The sequence below is a fragment of the Tympanuchus pallidicinctus genome, unplaced genomic scaffold (assembly GCF_026119805.1).
Source record: "Tympanuchus pallidicinctus isolate F22 unplaced genomic scaffold, pur_lepc_1.0 scaffold8, whole genome shotgun sequence".
In the NCBI taxonomy this organism is placed as follows: domain Eukaryota; kingdom Metazoa; phylum Chordata; class Aves; order Galliformes; family Phasianidae; genus Tympanuchus; species Tympanuchus pallidicinctus.
In genome coordinates, this window is record NW_026294802.1 from 91,785 (window position 1) to 112,922 (window position 21,138).

The 21,138-nt window shown below is 43.1% G+C and overlaps 1 protein-coding gene across 2 annotated transcripts in view; it reads right to left on the bottom strand.

Annotated features, from left to right (window-relative positions):
- AEBP2 (AE binding protein 2) overlaps positions 1-16,577 on the bottom strand; it is a 55,342-nt gene extending 38,765 nt beyond the window's left edge. Inside the window, exon 1 of one of the 2 annotated variants that reach the window (XM_052667920.1) lies at positions 15,694-16,577. In XM_052667920.1, the coding sequence (XP_052523880.1) occupies positions 15,694-16,322 (629 nt within the window). In that variant the 5' untranslated portion in view covers positions 16,323-16,577. The remainder of the gene's footprint in view (positions 1-15,693) is intronic. The other variant, XM_052667919.1, reaches the window with a different exon arrangement.
- Between the last annotated feature and the right edge of the window lie 4,561 nt (positions 16,578-21,138).

Consider the following 21,138-nt stretch of genomic DNA (forward strand, 5'->3'; position numbering starts at 1 on the left):
GTACTGTGTTCAGTTCTGGGCTCTTCAGGTCAAGAAGCCAGGGAACTTCTAGAGAGAGTCCAGTGGAGGACCACAGAGGTTACAAGGGGTCCGGAGCATGTCCTCAGGAGGAAAAGCTGCAAGACCTGGGGCTATATTCAGCCTGGAGATAGGCAGGAATGCAGTGCATGGGGCCAGGCTCTTTATGAAGGTGCCCAACAACAGAACAAAGGGCAAGGGGCACAAACTGGAACACAGATAGTTCAATCAGAACATGAGGAAAAACTTATTTACTGTGAGAGTGACAAGAACACTCTAACAAGCTGCCCAGAGCAGTTGTGGAGTCTCCTCCTCTGGATACACTCAAAACCCATTTGGACACTTTCCTGTGCAACCTATGGTAGGGAAGTTGCTTTAGCAGAAGTGTTGTACTGGAACATCTCCAGAGGTCCCTTCCAATCCCTATGACTCTGTAAAGAAAAATAAGGTTACTTAATAACATACCTTTCCTCCAATACATCCAAGTTCTGGAGCTATCCTAAAAATTTTCTCAAAATCAGCATTCAGAAATAGTTTTGAATGCATATGAGATGGCACATAGCCTGACCAATTCTGAATATAGTACCGTGACACTGACCTGTGGTTCCAACAGGGAGTTGCTTAATTAAGGACAGCAAAGCACTACAGGTGCCCTGTTAATGCAATAGCTTCTTCAGATCATTTCAAGCAGACAAATAACCCTAACTTTATCATGGTTGACAGGTACTAAAGTATGGAGTTTTATCCATGTTTTAAACAGGAGCTAAAGCTTCCAAGATTTGTACAGTTGAGTCCATTTTTCTATATCGACTGCAAGCATTAGGACCATTCTCAAAAACACTACACACAGGCACTGCCAAACACTTGTCCAAGAAGGGGTATGGACCTGATAACCAGGACAAACCAACAACGATTATTCAGCATGGTTCTCTCAAAGGTTCACTGCTTCTCAAGCCTGGTCTGAAAGGTGAAAATAACAAGAAACACAACCCAGTACAAATTCTATGAAGGACAAAGTACGCACCATCTGCATATGTGTGTTTGGTTGCACAAGCATGCAATCTGAAGAATTTCGCTAAGCTGTAATACAAAAATTAATTGAGCAACCTACAGCATGAGACAGCTACTGATGTCGTAAGTGCAACACAACAAACACGGACTTGACGATACAAAACCACAGGTCTCTTCATTTTTACAGATCAGGAAATGCAAACTCAAGGCTTTCTTTCTTTTTTTTCTTTTTCTTTTTTTTTTTTTAATCTTCGAAATGCTATTCTACTTGTAGAAACTATCCTTAATTCTGAAGAAAAATATGCAAGAGCTGGAACTAGTGATACTGATCCAGCAAAAGATACTATGATAAATAGGTGTGTTAATGACACAAGAAATCAGCAACACTTAGAAAGCTGATCTGATTGTAATAGTTAATGTTGCTTTGTTTAGCTCTAATAGCCTAAGTGCTTGCTAAAGGCTAACAGATTAGAATTACATCCCTGGAGGTATTTAAGACAGGTGTGGACATGACACTAAGGGACATATTTTAGTGGTGGGACTTGCTAAATCAGGTTGACCATTGGACTTGATGATTTTGAAGGTCTTTCCCAACCTAGATTATTCAATGACTGCTATCAAAATTAAGTATTAGAAGAACTGGGACAAAAAGAAGGTTGCCCATAGCATTTCAAAACAAGTAGCATATAGAATTTCTTGGAAGTTTATCTTCAAGTGTTACATTGGACTACAGTTCTTCAGTGTGTGCAAGACAAAGTAAAAAGGAACTGAAATCCAGCTTGGTGATAGTAGGTCAGTACTTCATTTAACAGAAGTCATTCCCTTCTTCTAGCTTGCATAACTAAGACATTAAAAGTATAGATGAATAGTGCTGTAACAGGGCCTAAACAGCTTAATTGCTTAAAAACAAAATCATCAGGGTCACAATAAGGGATCATTTTCTGGTTGTTCTCTCAACAAGCTCCCCTAAAAAGCAAGAAACACTGCTCTGATATGCCTTTTCTAAAAATAACCAAGTAAAAAAACCCTCAAATAGTCTTTTTATTTTGTACCTCCAAAAGCAATCAATTTTAGGTTATCAGCTGCCTAACAGTACTCCAATAATTTAAAAAAAAAAAAAAAGAACTCAAACTTTTATTCCATCTCACTTAGTGAGTTCTGGGTCAGTCAGGAGAGACAATGAAGAGAATCAATGAAAGACCAGCAACATCTTTCCTCTCTGGCATGCTTTGTACAGCAGAAGTACATGCACATTTTGTCTAGTAGGCCAAGAAGCTTTTCAAATAAAGTTTGTAGATACATCACATCAGGAAAACACTGACTTGGAAGACCACTTGACTTTCAATTGCTATTTCAAGATCAAGGAGAAAAACGATGATGGGTTTCGTAAACAGAACTGTGGCTGCTGCTTAAGTCTATGAAGATTTAATTGCAACATTTTTTCCTCAGCCTGCTGATTTACCTACTATTTACTGGGATCTCAGAAAGGGCATGAGAGCAATGTGTGCCTGCACACATTCCATCTTTTTGCCTAGCCCACTAGAGTCCTGACATCAACCCAGCCCAAACAGGGCTGGACTACTACAGCAGTGTCTGTGTATCTTTCAACCCCTGAATAGGGCTTTCCAATCCAATCTGACCTTGGATCACGCTGTGTAGAAAAAGTTCCATAACAAAAGGGAAGGTAGTAGCGGTAAGTACATCTCCTTCTGCACCACTTTCTTTTTGCTCTCTCCTTTAATATCCACAGAGCGTGTAAGTGAGAGCGTAATAATATGCGTCAGAAAGAACAGCGCGAAGTAAAGAAGGAAGACATTCTGGTAAACTAAAGGTAAAGAAAAGATATTGAAACAAACTGCAGCTAAGAAATTGAAAACAATTTTTTCCCAGTTCTTTTTTTCTCCCCTCTAAGTCCTTTCTCCTCAGCCGCGAGATCTGTTTAAATCCTGACTGCCACTATCAAAGCAGAATGACACTAGTTCAACTTAAGCGCTTGTGGCATTCCCCTATTGCTAGTGACAGACAGGTCTGGGTTTGCTCCCGAGCTGTAAGCAGGCTTCAGCTCTATTGTAATGGATCTATAGACCATAGCCTGATGAAGAACATTAGACATTTGAGTTTCAGAGAGTTCAACTCAGGGGTCATCCCTAACAATAGAGCATCAAAAACAGTCACTGCTGGAGAGAGCCTGCATACACAATAGCTGTTTTTAAGAAGCATCGTTCAAAAGACTGACTAATTACTAAAATTTAAAACTGTTACAGCGAGCACAACGTAGTCTTCCAGACTGTTTTTCCCTACTTTCATCCTAATCCAAGCACCAGAATGAACCGTAAGTTAAAATCACAGCCCTAGGGGCAAGAACTGAATGCTGTTCCAAATCGCCTCTCTACACCAACACCTAATTTCACCAGAGCTGGCAAACAATGCCTTCCAGATGTACCAAGGTAGAATGGAAAGTACTGCATCTTCTCAGAAGAGCTGAACCTTTTTCCTTTATTATGGCCAGCGACTTGGAAATGAAACTGATATTTAAAGTGTGTTCATTAAGCAACACAATTAACATAAGCTTAACTAAAGGAATCGTTACCTCAAAGGCACTGTTGGAGGTCTTATTTTTACATTTTAGCTGAAAATAATCATGCTGATAATGAGGATGTATTAAGACATTTATTTAAGCATCACTTTCATGTTAAAACGTTCATACCTGCACAATCTATGCTGAATGTGAATCAAATGCATCTAACTGATTAATCCAGTCCAAACCGTGTTTAGAAACAATCCTGAGACTGAAACATTAGCAATAATAAATAGAGCAGCAATTGTTAAAAACACACAAGGTTTTTTCTAGGATATCCAATTTTAGATTATTACTCTCCTTTAAGGATCTGAACAAAATTAAGCTATTGTTGGAATTGCGTAAGTACAAGTATTTCCTTTTGAGAAAAGAATAATCTCCAAATTCATCCCAATTTAAAATGCACATATTTCAAACCACATAACTTACCACATGCACATTTGGGCACTAACTGCTGTGTACAGTTAAATGCGAATGAAAATATAATGAGCCTGTGATTTAATGCACTACAAAAAATGGTGTATTGCACATCATTCCTGACACACACTTAGCTCTCTGAGTTGATTGATTTCCTCACAACTGCAAGTAATCCCTTCTATTGAATTTAATGAATGAAATGCCCCAATTTCTCCCCCTGCCCCCCCCCCCCTTTTTTTTTTTTTTTTTTTTTTTGGTTAATCTTTCAGAACAACAGACAGTAGGGGTTTAGAAATAGTATCAACAAAAAAAAAAACAGAAGCAGCAAGAACAGCATAACTGCATTTTCACTTTCTGTGAGACCCCATTAGCCACCGGGTACCAAGCACATGCACAAAAGCCCAATTTACAACTATATTTTTAATGTCTGCTACCCATATTCCCCACAGACCTTAACTGAAGTAACCTTCCCTCAGGCAAAATTCAGACCTAACAGATGGGCCTTACACCAGGCCCTTGAGGGTCAACAAGCAGTTCTGTCTGATCAACAGGAGCTCATTGCAGAGTTACAGTACCTCCACTGAGAATGCTCAGCATCCAGTCCCCAGATGTTCAGTACGTAAGCAAAAAGGACCCAGATGATCGCAGCTAACATCAAGGGAAATGACTTTGATGGTTCCTATCATAAATAACCTCATCTTGCAACACAGTAATTTTAAAACCAACACACATTTCAGGGAACATACACCGCAGCATTGCTAAAACCAACACCACAGAGCAGCCATCAAGCCACGCTAAATGTGACCGATTAATCTTCTAAAATACGTAGTGCTGATCAAGTCGTAAAGCATCAAATCTACAGAAGATTGCCTCTGACTAGATGAAAGCATAATTAGCATTCAAGAATCCAAATACTACACATCTAGCTGGAAGTAGGTGAATATTTTAAGGATAAAAAACACCCCGCTAATTTATTTAGCTTCACTAGCCTGTGAAATACCTTGTCATTTCTACACGAAGCTTCAACTACTTTGTCCTGATCCATATGAAGGAAGCTTAAGGAGGATTGAACTGGAAAACTCAGAGGAGAAATATAAAAACAAACAAACAAAACCACTCAGAATAATGGAAACCAAATAGCAGAGGTTTCTTACAACAGCTTCAAGGGTTAAAACTCGGAATTCCAAAAGAAAAGCTTTTACAATGTGAAAGACCAAATCACAATTAGGTACTAATCCCAAAACAAAACAAACAGCATCAATCCGGATCATTCAATTACAAATGCCAAATCAAAACAAAACAAAAACTGAAAGGAAAAAAATTGAGGCTCTTAGTGACACATCAGAGCTCTACATCGCCTTCATGCTGCTAGGAAAAGTCAAGAGAGAAAAGGTTCACAAGCTTCCCAACCTTTCCAAAACAAGTAGAAGTCCGGGGCACAGAACAGACCGCACAGCAGCTTCTCTGCTTTTTTAAAGCCAACAAATTCAGACGTTATTTACATTATTTCCTACAGACTTCCTATGTAATCAATATATTAGTGAAGACAAATCCTCACCAAGCTTGAAAACGAGCAAGTGATCAATCCTGAGCTCCTAACCTTGACAGAAAACTTAAGCAACTGTCTTAGGATTTTTTCCCTAACATATCTATCATTTCCAAACACAGGACCAATGATACATTCCCAAGTAGCATCACGTGATTAACTCTTATTTCATCTTCTATTTTCAACAATAGGATGTGTAGATCAAAGGTGCAAAAACCTGAAGCAGGAGACAACTTTAGAGGTACAACTGACCTCAGTACTGCTCAACACCCCAAATTACTAAATTGGCCCTTGAGTCAGAAGCAAGTAATAATAAATTCAAATGGCTCTGCATTAAGATTCAACTGTTGCTGACTTCCAAGGAATATTAAGTAAACTTCACTGCCAACCTCTTCACAGTGCTTATTCTATCAGAACATCAAAAATCAGGATTATCGTATTCAGTAAAACACAGTGCTAACTAAGCACAGCCATACACATGCGTCCAAGCAGACTTAGATTTCATTGAGTTATGATCTCCAAATGATTACGCCAAGTTAAAAGTGAGATTGAAACAGTTCACAAAACCAGAGAATACCATGAGACAGAAGAACGGTGAACTTGAACACTCACCTGATCTTTTTTGTTCTCCTTCCTGTCTTTGGTGAGTTTGATGATTTACACAAGCAACGCATATGCTTCTACTACTAAGTTTCTAGAATTATCAATTTAATTCTCCAAATTGAACATTTGTGTTCCATAAACAAATCAGCTCCCCATACTGTATTGGACACATTTTGTCTGCAGCACAAAAATGCCATAAAGCTATGGAGCTCCTATATTTTGTTTGTTTGCTCTTCCATTTATCCAGCAAGTAACCCAGAGACAATCTTCAAAGCAGACAGGAAATAGAGCCACCTGCGTTTCTAACAAGTTTTTGTTGTTGTTTTTAACTGTCTTTAAATAGAACACATCCAAGATAATTTCTTAACTGATAATCATCAGTTTATGAATTTAAGGAAGCCTACTACCAGTAATAAAATACTAGTGCACGCACATAAATCACAATCAAAACAGACTGCAGAATGCTAAATGGCTAAAAAGAGAAGGATAGTCCTCAGAGCAACAACAAATGAGAACGCATGGATGAAAACAACCCAGAACTAAGTGAAGTATAAGTCCATCAGCGTGCTTTAAGTCAGTATCTTCCACTCACACCTGTTTTAGCAACTCCTACCACAAAGCCCACTGATAACCAGACAGCAGAACTCCACAGCTGTTCAGAGGCAAGGAAAAAAAACCTAATCAACACACACACACACACACACACACACACACACACAAACACAGAAAAAAACTAGTAGATGTCAGCAAAATTATTTTGTGAAAGTCGAGGGGAATTAACCTAGCAAGTAAGAGGTGCATTCTAAAAACACTAAAGATAGTAAAAGAAAAGCGTAGGACTTAGTGACATAGCATTTTCCAAAAGCACCTTCAGGGTCTTTCTACCTTTAAGTAAAAAGAAAACCATAAGGCAACTTCTGAACATGTGGAGGGGAATGGAAGGGAGGAGAAAGACCATAACCCAACCTGCATGAGCTAAGAAAGCACTAACTCCCTTTGAAGCACTTGTCTCCTTAGTCATTTGGATGCTTTGACTTTTCTTCAATTCAACCTATACTTCACACAAGTGAAGTTATTCTGACACAAATTTCTCATAAGGAAAAAAACCTAAGAAATGTTCTGTGCTGCTTTGGCTCACCTTGAGCACTGTGTGCAGTTTCGTATGCCACAAAATAAGAAGGACATAAAACTCTGAGAGAGCACCCAAAGGAGACCCAACTCAAGCTGGAGAAGGGTCTGGAAGGCAAGATGTGTGAGGAGCAGCTGAGGGCCCTGGGTTTTGCAGAGGAGCTGAGGGCAGGCCTGATGGCGGCTGCAGCTCCTCACTGGGAGCGGAGGGGCAGCGCTGAGCTCTGCTCTGTGTGACAGCGACAGGGCCCGAGGGAACGGCATGGAGCTGTCAGGGAGGGCAGCTGGGGGTCAGGGGCACTGCCCCAGGCTGATGGAGTTCGAGGTGCTTTTGGCCAGCGCTTTCAGATACAACGTTTGGATTTTGGATGGTGCTGTGCGGAGCTAGGACTTGGATTCAGTGATCCTTGTGAATCCCATCCAACCCAGGATATTCTGTGATTCTATACATCAATCCTACAAACAAGCCTGCAAAACTATTTATTGAACATCTGAATGGGTATATTGCTAAGAAATCAACCTAGGAGAAAATACATCAGTCAGGAGAGAATTCTGTACAGCATGACAACTGGTAGTATTTAAAAACATGTTTTGAAATTCTTCTTGAAGCAGTTGCTAATTTTAGAGTAAAACTGTTTCTAGATTAGGTGTAAATACCAAGAAAAGGGAACAGTATTGCAAACACTTCATTCTAACAGTATTAGACTGGGAGAAGGTAGAAAAGCTCTTCAAGACTGAAATCAAAGGAATTTAAAATAGCAAACATGTACAGGAAACAAAACACAGCTGAGAAAGTGTGTTATGAATCACCACCTCTCCGGAGCTGCTTCCACTCTCCTGGATCACCTACTTTGATTATTTAGATTGTCAGCCACAGAGTATTTGGGCTCATGCATTTACAGAACAAATCCAGGTTATCACCTGAGCTGCAGCATGCACATCAACAAAAGCAAATACAGCGAGGAAACCTGGAATGCAAAATGTCAGAGCAGTACGAAGTACAGCAGATTAAATATGCACGTTTTGTGATATGACAACAACAAGTACATATGCAGAAGCATTACATATATCTAGAAATTGTAAGTGGCTGTATGTTAAAGATACAAGTAACACTTTCATTTCTAGGAAACCATTCATTTCCAACTTGATCATCTCCTTGGAGAGTTAGGAATTTAAATCTTTACCAAAACACATTCAGTAGTTAAATGAGCTTTTTTTTTTTTTTTTTTTTTTTTTTTAAGTGTACTTTCCACTTCTGAGAATGATATTTAATACTACATCTAATCAGTACTAGAAGTTAAAAGCCTTCAGGTACAACGTCAAAGAAATGCCACCAGTTGTTACCATAACAGCTTCATTCTCCCAGCCTCAGGATGGCTATTCCCACCCCAACAACAAAACTCAAAAAACAAGCATACATCAAAAGGAACAGAGAAAGAAAAAGGCCAAAACTCCCCTTCCTATTTCAGTTACCCATCCTATGACAGGTCAGGTTTGACTTAGAGAAAGATACAGTCCGACACAGCAGCCTTCTGCACCAACTTCATACTTCACTGAAGGGTTGCTAACTGTCAAGCAGTAATCAAGCATCGAAAGCAGAGAAACTAGAGAAGCAGAACTGCACTAACAGACTCAGTTCATAACAGAAAGATCTGAAGGTGTGATTCCGTTCTGTTGGACGCTGAATTAAGTACCACTTGTATAATTCATCTATGCTACAGTTTGGCATTCAAGTCAGCCTCAGGAAATCTACCCGTGATGTGATAGAAGCAGTTCTGTTTGAAACTCTCTGCTTACTGCTGGTAATTAAATTGTTTTCTTTGGGCTTTAAGATCTTTCATATTTGGAGCCTGAGTTACAAACACAACAAAATAAACTGTAACAATCAAAATGAGGACTTCACTGCAATTTTACAGGGGAACTGGTAATTTGCACAAGGTGCTGCAAGGAACAACATTAATAATAAGTACAGAGAGTCTTCATGCTGTACTCTTTAATTAAAGTACACTTACTAGCGTGACTATATGTGGTGCACCCACCACTACACGACTTTCATGATGGTATCAAATCTTTTGCTTTTATATCACTATCACAGAACTCTGCATGTGCCCTAGGTAACACTCTGCTAATGAAAGCATCCATTAAAACCAATCAACTGAATAAGTTTTGGAGAAGATATTTAAGACCTTACATTCTAGTATACAGAGACCTGAGGAATGAAGAAAACGGGGGGAGTAGAGGGGGGAGGCAACACCATTTTGACTGAGAGGCTGCACATTTCTTTCCTCGATGATTTATTTTTTAGTTTTGCAAAATCATAACCTGAGAAAGGCAAACTCCGCTTTAATGCACCGCAAAACAAATGACAGATAGCAGGCATAATATGGAATGTTTATACTTCATTTTCTAAGACAAAAATATCTAAACACATCCATTTTCTAAGCATGAACAACTTTGGACACCAGGCACATAAAGTGATGAAAATGAACCAGTCTTGTAAAAAAAAAAAAAAAAAAAAAAAAAAAACCTGCAACTTGCAGAATTTTCTAGATCTGCCACTTAAGAAAAAGAAAAAAAAAAAAAACAGAAAATGGAAGCCTTGCTATTTGCACAAATAAGTTCCTTGCTCTCCTCTGTTTTCCACTGCTGCACGAGTTAGCAGAGTTTACATTCTCATCTATTTCAAGGATTCCCCACAGTTATTTGCTTCCTTTATGGCAGATACCGATTTCTCACTTCCTGCAGGCTTAGACCTCACATTTTCCTCAAGTTATTACACGTAATTCGTCTCCAAACATAACAAAAAGCACATCTCACTTTTCTCGCCTTGCAGGAAATCCCTCCAATGCTGCATCTGCTCCCTTCCAAGTCCCATCCACACTTTACACGCTGCAACAAATTTCTCTACCGCTGCCATATCTCAACTGTGCTTATACTTATTCCCATACTGCTCTCTTCCACGTCAGCTTTGTATATTGCTCATTCCCCCACCACTGTTCTCTAAGTGAATGGCATTTTGGTTTTGTTATTAAAAAAAGGGTGTAAATATATTAAAGCTATTGGAAAGACACGTAGATCTGAGTAACACTGGCTACAATGGAATATTTTTTACTTCATCACCCAGAAAGTCAGCTTCACCAATGGATGAGTAACTCCAGAAATGAATTATGTCACATCACTGCCAAATGGACGCTCAGGCTGCACGCAACGCACAGCTTAAATGGGCAGTGGAGAGAGAACAAATAAAGCACTGCAGTTCCTTCCACTACTGCTGGGAAATTCCCTGAAGTTGCTCCCCAACCAAAACCCACATTGAAAAGTTACCAGACTTCATGGTGACACAAACTTAAACAAAAAACACTCAGGCTCGTGCTCAATTTGAACATCCACACAAATACCACCTATCTTATACACTAAATAGGACAACATTTTTCTTAAATTCTGTGAAGGGTATTTAAATGATATTCCAACAGTTCATTACTCCATCCTCTTCCATCTAGTCCACAAGAAGACCTCACGTTAACCACTCAGTTATATCAAGCAATGTCTCTAGTAATAAAGATACTACCTGTTTAATATATCTAAGCTGTTTTATCTTCCTGTCAAAAGCTATTTTCTGCAGTGCCTGAACAGAACAATTACAGAAACGGGAGTTTTACTTTACCGTTTGAAAGCAAATAATAACCTCAACAAATACAGACACAACACATTCAGCAGAATTTTGGAATCTCAGGTCTTTATAGCCCACTGTATCACATCAGCATTACGTACACTTAAAAAAAATTAATGACTTAAACACCTTGCCACGTTAATGAATGATTCTTCACTTCCTGGATAGGAACATGTGAGACTATGCAGCAGAGAGGACCGAAGCATCTTCTAATCTGGTCATACAGATACATGAAGCATACTTATTAGTACCATATGCCTTCCTGAAGATATTTCAGTTTTACTGTTCTGCCTTCATAAACATCACTCTTACCATTCACGTGTAGCTGCCTGCCCAGCCATGAAAATTATTCACTTTTGAAGGTCTACAGACAGCATTACATAAGAATTGTATTTAGATCCTTAAAGTACTGATATTTTAAGATCAATCCACATATTAAAAGCATGAAGAAGCTTTCATTTTAAATAAGGTTGGAAAAAAAACAAAAAAAACACCAAGGTTAGAATCTGGATTTTTCAAGTCTCAGCCTCTCACCGGTCAGCACGTTAGTTTCACTCTGCCTCATTCCATTCCATACAATGAACAAACCCAAGGAAAAATCTCAAGTTTTATTATTAAAAAAACCCACCTTCCTTGAAAAGGCTATTTTCAAGATCAAGAGCTGCTCACTTACTAAATGGGGACAGAACAATAGCATTTCTAGAAGCATTCTACAAGTCTAACACTCAGTTAGGTTTCCTTGAATAGTATTTTAGTAAGGTTTCTTAGAAAATTGAGGTTTCAGCTGTCATACTGACAGTTCCTCTCAGTAATTGACTTTATTGGTGAATAACAACAGAGGTGATAAAACCTAAAATCCGCTGCTCTGCGAAAAAGATGGACAATAGGAAGGGCTGTGCTTGAGGAAAAGATGGGTCCAGCAACAACTTGTTAAGTCTGTCCTACCAGCTGGTCAGTAAGCACTTGGGCATCAGTTAGCAAAACAGCACATGCAATATCTCTGGCTGAACGTATTCTTCCAGTGCTTCTTGCTTGGTCAGTAAGAGGATGGAGCGAAGGGTAAACTTCTAAAAAAGTCTGAAGATCATTTAAGAACATAAGACCAGAGGAAACGGAAGAGAAATTCACCAAGGTAAAAAAAAAAAAATAAAAATACAACACTTCATGCAGTTTCATTAGTGAAGTAATTTTTGCTACACATTTTGTTAGAATTGTAATCAAATAAAATCAGATAAAATTTCAGTGAAATTTCAGATTTAATAGCACTTCTATAACAAACTTTCTGCTAAACAAAATATTTAACTGAGTTCAGTAATCTAACATTAAGTATTTCTAAGTAAATCTCACAGTTCAGCAATAATGCATCACTGAGCTGCAGGCACACCTTCACTGCATTCATCAGCTGATGTATACCCAAATCCACGCATACACGTACGCCTAGTTTTGCAGCCCAGTGATAAACTCAGCTTTTTCTGTAATTAACTGAATCATTCCTCTGGATTTTTAAGACATATCAAATGTTTCTCAGCACTGTACGAAGCTGTCCTGCTCCAGAGAACTGAGCAGAAAGGCATCCATCCTTTCAACGCTTGTCTGAAGCTAAGGAAAGGCACAGGAAAATTACCAACATTCACATGCTGATATTAATCTTTATCTGAAGGATAACTCGACCTGAACGCAGATTCTTATCAATGAGACAGCAGATATGAGCTCACTCAAAATCAGCGGGCAAACTTTCGCACAGCAGTAGAAACACAGCTCGAATCCCAGGAATAAAATGCAATGAGTATATCTGCAGACTTTGCACTGCACTCTCATTACTAACACCACTGAGCAGAAAATGCCACCTGGTTATTCTAAATATCAGCGTGCGGTTTGCTTTTTTGGTTTCTGTTCTTGGGTCATCTTTTGGTTTCTTTTTTTGTTGTTTTTTTTTTATGGGGGGAGCGGGGAGGAGAGGGGGAAAAGGCAGGGGTGCAACTGGTTTGAAATGCAGTACCAAGTGAACTTGCATTTCAAAAAAGCTGACCAAAATTCAACTCAAGTTTCAGGCATCATTATTCAACATCAGATTTGGTTTTTATTTCATTTCAAATACCTACAGATTTCCTACAGTAATACTCCAAATTATTTGTTCTCTTTTCTTGGCAGATCTCTCAAAATAGATTCAAAGTACTAGTATTAGAAGTAGCTGAAAGTGGTCATGTCTTGATAGCATGCAAGATTCTCCTGCTCAAACGTCACATCTGCAGTTTACTTCATAGTTCATAACACCAAATCAAAACAAGACAGACAATACATTGAAATTAGACAATGATAAAGATCGTACTGAAAGAGGAATTTGATCACTTAAGGAATTTCAGGCCCTCACCACACCCTCTTATTTATTCAAATTTGCTAAAGAGGAAACAAGAAAAAAAATCCCAAGCCTCGGGGCATAACCTGAATGAAATGTTAGCAAACCTACCTACAACAGGAGAATCACTATTGAACACACCTTCCTCTTGTTTAACCAAAGATAAGAACTCAAGTCCCTCAGATTCTTTCTTCTCTCACAGGAAATTTTACAACACAACAGTCTACAAGACAAGATGATGCCAACTTCCCTAGGTCTTCAGTGACAAAACTGGAGTCTCCATTCAGGACACAGGCAGAAAGTAGAGCTCAGAGTGCTGTACAGTGTACTGTTTTATAGAGAATATCACTGAACAGATATAATTCTGTCACAGTTACTACCTGTAAATCTGACCTGCACCCAGCTCCTTCCAGATACTCCACCACCCCATAGCGCACACTCTTCAGGCTTTTCTGTGCCTTCCCTACCATAGGCAACTGCCTGCCTAGCTGGTCAGCTTAAGGATGTACATCATGTCCCAGCTGGTTTCTAAGGAGCAGCAATAATTTCGATCGATAGGCTGAGGGACCTGTTGGACTACATGTGGTGTCATTGTTTTTGCTGTCTACTCCACTGCAGCAAGAAATGTCATCAAAATGATTTTTTCCTATCACCAGAAATAAGAAATGGCACTCTGACTGGCGTGGCTCCCTTCCTACCCAACTCAAGCAGCAGGCTATGAAATTACCATACAAAACTCCCTCTCAGCATCCCTGTATGTTCAGCGTGGACACTGAAGACGAAACTTTGCACGATTAAAACCAAAAACACAGTGCTGATTTAAAACTAGTGAACACAAAGGGCCCCCACTCCCGCAACTACATCTGCTCCACAGGTACAGGAAAGGAGCAACGAAAAGCACGCATGCAGATTTGATTGTGCCACTATAACAAGAGTAGCCCAAAAACAATGACTGAGAAAGAAACTAGTACACCAGCTCTTTAGTGTATGAGAAAGATGTAATGGGGCTGCACTGCCAAAAAACCCCTGCAACTGATTCCTGTTATTTCCTTAACCTACAAATTGAGACATTCTCAAGAGATCAAGATTCAATTCAGAGTTTGATTTTGTAGAAAACAAAAAATGACAACCCTAAACCTCAACAACAAACCTGCTGTTCTTCCAGAAAACCACTCCCATACTTGAGTGATTTCATGTAAAAATCCACATGAAAACAGAGAGGAGAAAAAAGAAAAAAAGAAAATAAGAAAATAAGAAAAGTCCCGCCACCTTCCTACCTCACAGCAAACCTGAAACGAAAAACTCCCCCAAGTCCTGAAGTCTCAGAAGTCAGGCAGAAACCAAAAGAACAGACTTTTTAAAGAAAATTTTCCTAAGGCTTTCAGATGCTCTGCATGATTTGGGGAACTGACTCACGGGACTTTTATTCAACACATGAGGCTGGACCCAGAGATGCCACACTCCTGCAACACGGGCGTTTCCCCATCTACTGAAATTTAACCTAACATATAAACAAAGCACGTACCTGTACCAAAACGGATAACTCTTCACACTTAATAAGGAAACTATCTTAAGAAAAGTAACGATTACTATTTTTTGTACTAACTACAGCATAGCTCAAAGCTTCCTTAAAGCCAAATTGAAAAGGAAAAGAATAAAAGAAGTTTCTAAAACTATTCTGGAGCGCTTATTAGTAAAGGAGCCGACGTATTCCACTCTTACATCCCTTTTTTCCATCTTATTTTCCGCTAGACTGTACTACACGCGCCCAAAAAAGCCAGCAAGCAAGCCGTGCTCCTAGAAGTGCCCAGCCTCCGGGCTGAACGATAGCTGGGAACCGGGCTGTGCCTTCCCTCGAGCCTCAAGCTAGAGCCTCGGCAAAACGAGACGTAGAGAACCTACGGAAACCACCTGCGTTTGGCATTAAACCATTCATCCAAAAATGACTAAGTCTCACACGGCCGGGCCCGGCTTCATCCAGCACACGCTCAGCCCCGGCGAAGGGCCGTTCCCTCGCTCCTTTCAGCTAGGTGGGATCTTCCCTTGTGTGTTCGGCGGTAACCTCAGCTCGCCGCCCGCAGCACGTACACTCGCGGGGCCGCAGGTACGGCGCGCCCGCGGAACAGCGCCCGGCCCCGAGCCGCAGGCACGGTACGAGGCGAAAGAACCCGGCCGGCATCCCTCCGGAACCGGAGCGGCCCTGGGGCGCGGCGCGACCGAACGCCCCCGCCCGGAGCACGCGGCGCGCCAGGCGGGCAGCGAGCGGCCCGCTGCCGCCCCTCCGCCGGCCTGACAGCCCCGCGGCCCTCGGGTGGGGCGAGGCTCCGGGACATGGCGCCCGCGGGCCTCTCGCACCGGGCACTGACCTGTCCTCCGAGTCCATGCGGCTCAGCGGTTCCCCGTCCGAGGACATCTCCAGGCTGCCCCGCCGCCCCCCCGACGCGGCGCTGCAGCTGCTGCTGCCGCTGCTGCCGCCGCCGCCGCCGGTGCCGTAGCCCTCGTCGCCGCCGCTGGACACGCTGCTGGAGCTGCTCCCGCCGCCGCCGCCGCCGCCGCGGCCCAGCCCGCCCTCCTGGCCGCCCCGCGGGCCCTTGGGCTCCTCCTTGGCGTCGGCCTCGCTGCTGCCGCCGGGGCTGAGCGAGCGGGTCTCGTCGCTGCAGCAGCCGCTGCTCGTGCTGCTGCTGCCCACCAGGCTGCTCTCCTCCTCCTCGCCGCCCTCCTCCTCCTCCTCTTCCTCCTCCTCCTCGTCTTCGTCCTCCCCGTCCCCGGCCTGGCTGGCGCTCTCCGGGCTGGGCTCCGACATGCTCTCCGCCTCGCCGTTCAGCAGCAGCAGCGACTCCGTCTCCGCCGCTGAGGACGGAGGCGACGACGAGGAGCCGACCCCGGCGGCGGCGGCGGAGGCCGCCGCCTCCTCCTCTTCCTCAGCCGCGGCGGCCGCCGCCTCGCCGGGAAGAAGCCCCTCCGGCTCCGCCATGTCGCTGCGAGCGGCCGCCATGGCGCCTGCGAGTCTCTGCGAGCCGAGCCGAGCCGAATGGGGCCGAGCCGAGCCGAACGGGGCCGAGCCGAGCCGGGCGCGCGCAGTGGCGTGCGCGCGGCCGGTGCGCGCGTGGCCCGGTTTGTGTGTGCGCGCGGCCGCGCTCCCCCCGCCCTCGCCCTTCTCACCCGCACAATCGCGCGGCGGCGCGAGCCGCAAAGAGGAGGGGCCCGAACCTCCACCGCCGCACGCGCTACGGAAGGCGCCCGGGGACAAAAACCTGCGGGAAGGCGGAGCGCGCGAGTCTTGTGTGCTGAGCGTCACCGGCGGGCACGGGGCGCGGGGGGGGGGGGGTTGATGCCAGGCGGTCGTCATTCGCCGCCCCGCCTCTGACGCGAGACTCGCAGTCACAGGACGGCGTCGGGCTCGGGGGCGAAGAGAAAAACTGAGCGAAGTGTGGGGAAGGAAGGCTTCGGAGTTGGCTGGATAGGGAACGGCGTGCCTTCTCAAGGGAAGGGAAAAAGGCCCTTCAACAAGGAGAGTGTGTGACTCTGCCCTGTGAGAATCGCTAAGAGAGCTGGGCTGGGACACAAAGGGGACGGAAAGAGGTTTTCAGTGGCACTGGCAGAAAGAAGCAAAAGAATTGTCCTGCCATCCATCAGGAGATGGCCGCCTGTAGTGCGGCCTCACACCTCCGTTTGCCGTAAGAAGCTTCCAGGCTGCAGCGTGGCCGAGGCTGAATGCAAAATGCACATCACTGCCCGAAGTGGAAATAAAAACAGAGAGTTAAATGTGCTAAAACTAAGGCAATTGGTTAATATTTTCCACGCAAAGTCAGGCCGAGGGTTGGAAGAGTGAGGGCTGGTAAATTCGCTGAGTTGGGAATGTTGCCATGTGAAGTAAAATAGATGGAGAAGCGAGAAGGATGAGAGGAATGATCACCAATCACATACAAGACTTCAGAACAGACTTTGTCAATTAAAGTCATTTTAATATTAAAAAAAAGTAAAAGGGAGGGATGAAGTTTACTCAAGGCAGATCATGCCAGACATCACTTCTTTTTTTTTTGTTGTTTTGTTTTGTTTTCCTTGTCTGTATAGATGTCTGTGTGTATACATTTAGTGAATTGTCACATGGAAATGATCAAGAATCCGTATGGGATGGGGATTTTCGGTAGCATTCAGACACAGATGAAATTGGGTAATCTGGCTAATTTTTGGCGGTGGGAAGAGTACTACTATTTCATATGGATTTTAAATGGGGTATATAGATTATTCATGTTTTATCCAATTCTTACTGAACTTGACACGTTAAAAAATAAAAATTAGAAATCGTGAAGCGGAGACGGGTTAGCTTAAGAACAGATGACAAAACTGAACCACAGCTCAGGCCAGAAAGACTTTGTGCAACAGGAAGAGTACCACCTCCTCAAGTCGTAGCAGGCATATCTGGCATTGCCACAGAGAAACAGGAAAAGTTAGCCACAGAGGATTAAAATCAGGGGAGGGTGCTCATGAGCCCTACATCAGCACAAGCAGGGCTGACTGCCCGCCCATCCATCTGCATGCATATCTGTCCGCAGCAACACCAGCAGCCCTCTGCGCAATGCCAACACAGAATGCCACAGTGCTGCGGGAGCACCGCAGCCTTGGAGCAAAGGGATGTGACACTGCATTCATCTTTGAGAGCAAACAAATGACATCTTTAACCTGCAGAGGAGCGTAAGCAAATGCGTGAGACTAACAGCAGTGGGAACGCATGATAGTTTTCCAGATTTTCTCAAAACAAGCCTCAGCTAGACATTGGAAATGGCAAGAATATTTTGAAACAAATGAGGACGTGTGTAACGCTGCTTCACCTGCATAGTGTAAGAGTCGCTGCTCCACTGACTCCATCGGAACAATCTCCGAACCCAGAGCCTCTCGACACCCCACCTCCCCCCGAGTAACAGCGTGCTCTGTACTTCCCTCTCAGCCTACAGAGGTGTGGCTCTCCCGTGGGTGTTATTGTCACTAATCTCATCAGACACGAAGAGCGAGGTCTGGAAAAAAAAAAACAACAACCTTTCGATTCAGTCAGAAGGCAGCAGTGGCTGAAGCAATTGCTGTGCCTCTTCTACAACTGATTTCCCTCTGGAGTTCACTGAAATCAGCCGTGGCGATGGGAGGGACCGAATCACGAGAAAACAAAGATCTAAATGGAGTGAAGTGAAAGGCACCTTTCGCAACTGAGAACGAGCAAAGAAAGGAAGTAGGAAACATGTATCTCAAAGAACTCCGTGCACCCTCGTGTGTGTTATCCGAATTCATCCCACCGTGTTCACGAGCCCGTAGCTGTGTGCTTTTTTCAGAACTCTCGGGTTCTTTGAGGTCATGTGCGCTCACCGGGTTCCCAGTGTCTGTGCGCCGGGAGGTGACAGGGGGATGCAGACCTAACACTTCTCACTTCCTTAAGTACTGCAGTAGGGACGCCGGCTCGTTGGGTAATTTGTGTATTCGGAGAGAGGGAGTGAAACCTTAGGATAGGATGCATAGGAAGGAGGGTACGAACCCGCAATCACTTAGCGTTTAAAGCAGGAGATCAGTGCCGCAGCGGTGCAGCAGTCATCAAATAAATACCCTGACGATCTTTAGTGCCCTACTTTCAGTTCTTTGAAACCGCGAAATCCTGCATGAAGGCTTGGTCCGTGAGCTCCCTAAAGTGCTAAGATAAAGTCCGAATCAAGCAGAAGCAGCAGTGATGACTTAGCTCTCTTGTTACTGACATTCCTAGGTCACAGTTCAATCAGCTCAGAAAAGGTAATTCTCCTTTTTCTTTCTCGCAGGTTTTTGACTTTTTCATACCCTGGTTCCAGTCAAAAGATGAGATCTGTCTGAGAACAGGTGAGTCTTAAACTTGGTAGTGTCAAAATCAATTGCATTTGAACGGTCTGATAAAAGCCCAAAACAAGAGACACCCTGCTAGGAAATCCATTAGAAAAAAAATAACTTACACATTCAGTTACACTTCAAGGGAGGATGTTACTTTGTCCTTCACACAAAGGGCTCTGGTATGCTCAGTCTAATTTGAGATGATCATTACAACAGGGACAGTACTTTAGAGCTGATGTAGTTATGCTGAAACTTAATAATCCGTGGCACTTGGAAGACTTTCTCAACAAGGTACAGAGGAAAAGAGAAAAAACAAACAAACAGCAGGTTAGTGAAAGCTTGTTCGCAGGCAAAGAGCTGAAGTAGTGCTGTTCTCCAGTAGTAAGAGAACAAACAGCCCAGGCAATCTGGAGGAGATTTGAATTCCTTTGCAGACACAGACATAGCAGAGCATGGGGAAGAAATGAAGAGTGTAGTTTTCTTTGTCTTACCTCCGAACCACAGGGGTGCAGGGAATTCACACTGACAGCAGAATCAATAGTGAGCAGACTCCAAAGCAGTTTCTTCTTTTTCTGGAGACACAACAACTTTGTGTTTTGTTTTGCTATTTTAAAGAACAGTTGGATGAGATCGTCAGAAGATTTGGTACATGCAGTGCAGTCTGTTTGAGCTTTTCTTCCCAGTGTTGATCAGCATCATAACACTCTGAGGCATAGTACACAAGCAAAACAAACCAGTAAGAAAGGCCTACAAAGAAAGAAAAATATGTACCGTTGGCCTAAGATACAGGAAAAAAATGCCACCCTGCACTTGTTAGGATGGCATGGGAAGTTCTGTGAAACGACACGCTTGATCACTGCACTGTCCTGCTCCTGCCTCCACATGCATGTCTTTAACACTGCAGGAAATTCCTGCTGCCTGCACCTCATGACTCACCTTGCTCACAACATTCTGCCCGCTCAGCAGTCTCTGGAGACTGCACCCTCCCCTTCTCTCTGCCCCACCCTTCCTCATCCAAATTCCAGGTCTTGAGGAAGAAGCTGCAATCGCCCATTGCTTCAAGTAAGCATCCAGCGCTCATTTCTCACCCTTCCCTTCAGACCAGACTGAAACCGCCTTATTCTGCAATCCCAACCCCACCCTCTCCTACAGCACCCAGTTAATTCTCCCTTTAAACTCCCTTCCACGGTGTTTTCTTTTTAAAGCTTTAATCTTCCCCTGTGTTGTTTGCTTGAAAGCAGGCCCATGACCATAGGAAAATTCAAGCACTGTTTAGGTTGGTTCAGTCAAAGGAAGGCTGCCAGAAACGTGTATTAGCTGAAGTCCCTCTTCTGTCCCCGCTGGCCTGTGAGCTGTCTCTGGTGTTGAAAAACATTTGGCAATGTGGATTCCAGATATTGCTTGGGTCTGTCTGCCCCTTCTCCCCTCCCCAGATCTTGTTACAGCCCTCGTGGGGACACACTGCCCCTTCTGTTGTGCAGCACAGCTGGCTGGGAAACTCATGCCATGAGCTACAACAAGGAACTGATTTTAGTGGTAGCTAGGATAAAAAAATATATAATATAATGCCGTTCTGTTGATGTTGAGTCAGGAAAATTCAGAAAGCTTCAGACAGCTCTATTAAATGTAACAATGCACACTACAGGGATGGGGAAAAATGTATGTATTAAAATGCCAGCAGTTAGTTCAGGAGTGGAAAACCCCATTCTGTAGTTCTGGAACTTATCCAAAAGCATATCCTAATGTTCACTCTGTTTGCATTTGAGCTATTGTAACAACTTGCAAGATCAGAGCACCCATGTGCTGAGCCGTGTATGCACACAAACAGCAGGAGGAAGCCCATGCTGCATGTAGATACTCTGACACAAGTGGAAGGAACCAGATATTTTACAAACACATCTTCTTTAAAATACATTCTAATTGATGTCAAATTTGCTGCCACATGATACCAAAAGAAAATACAAAAG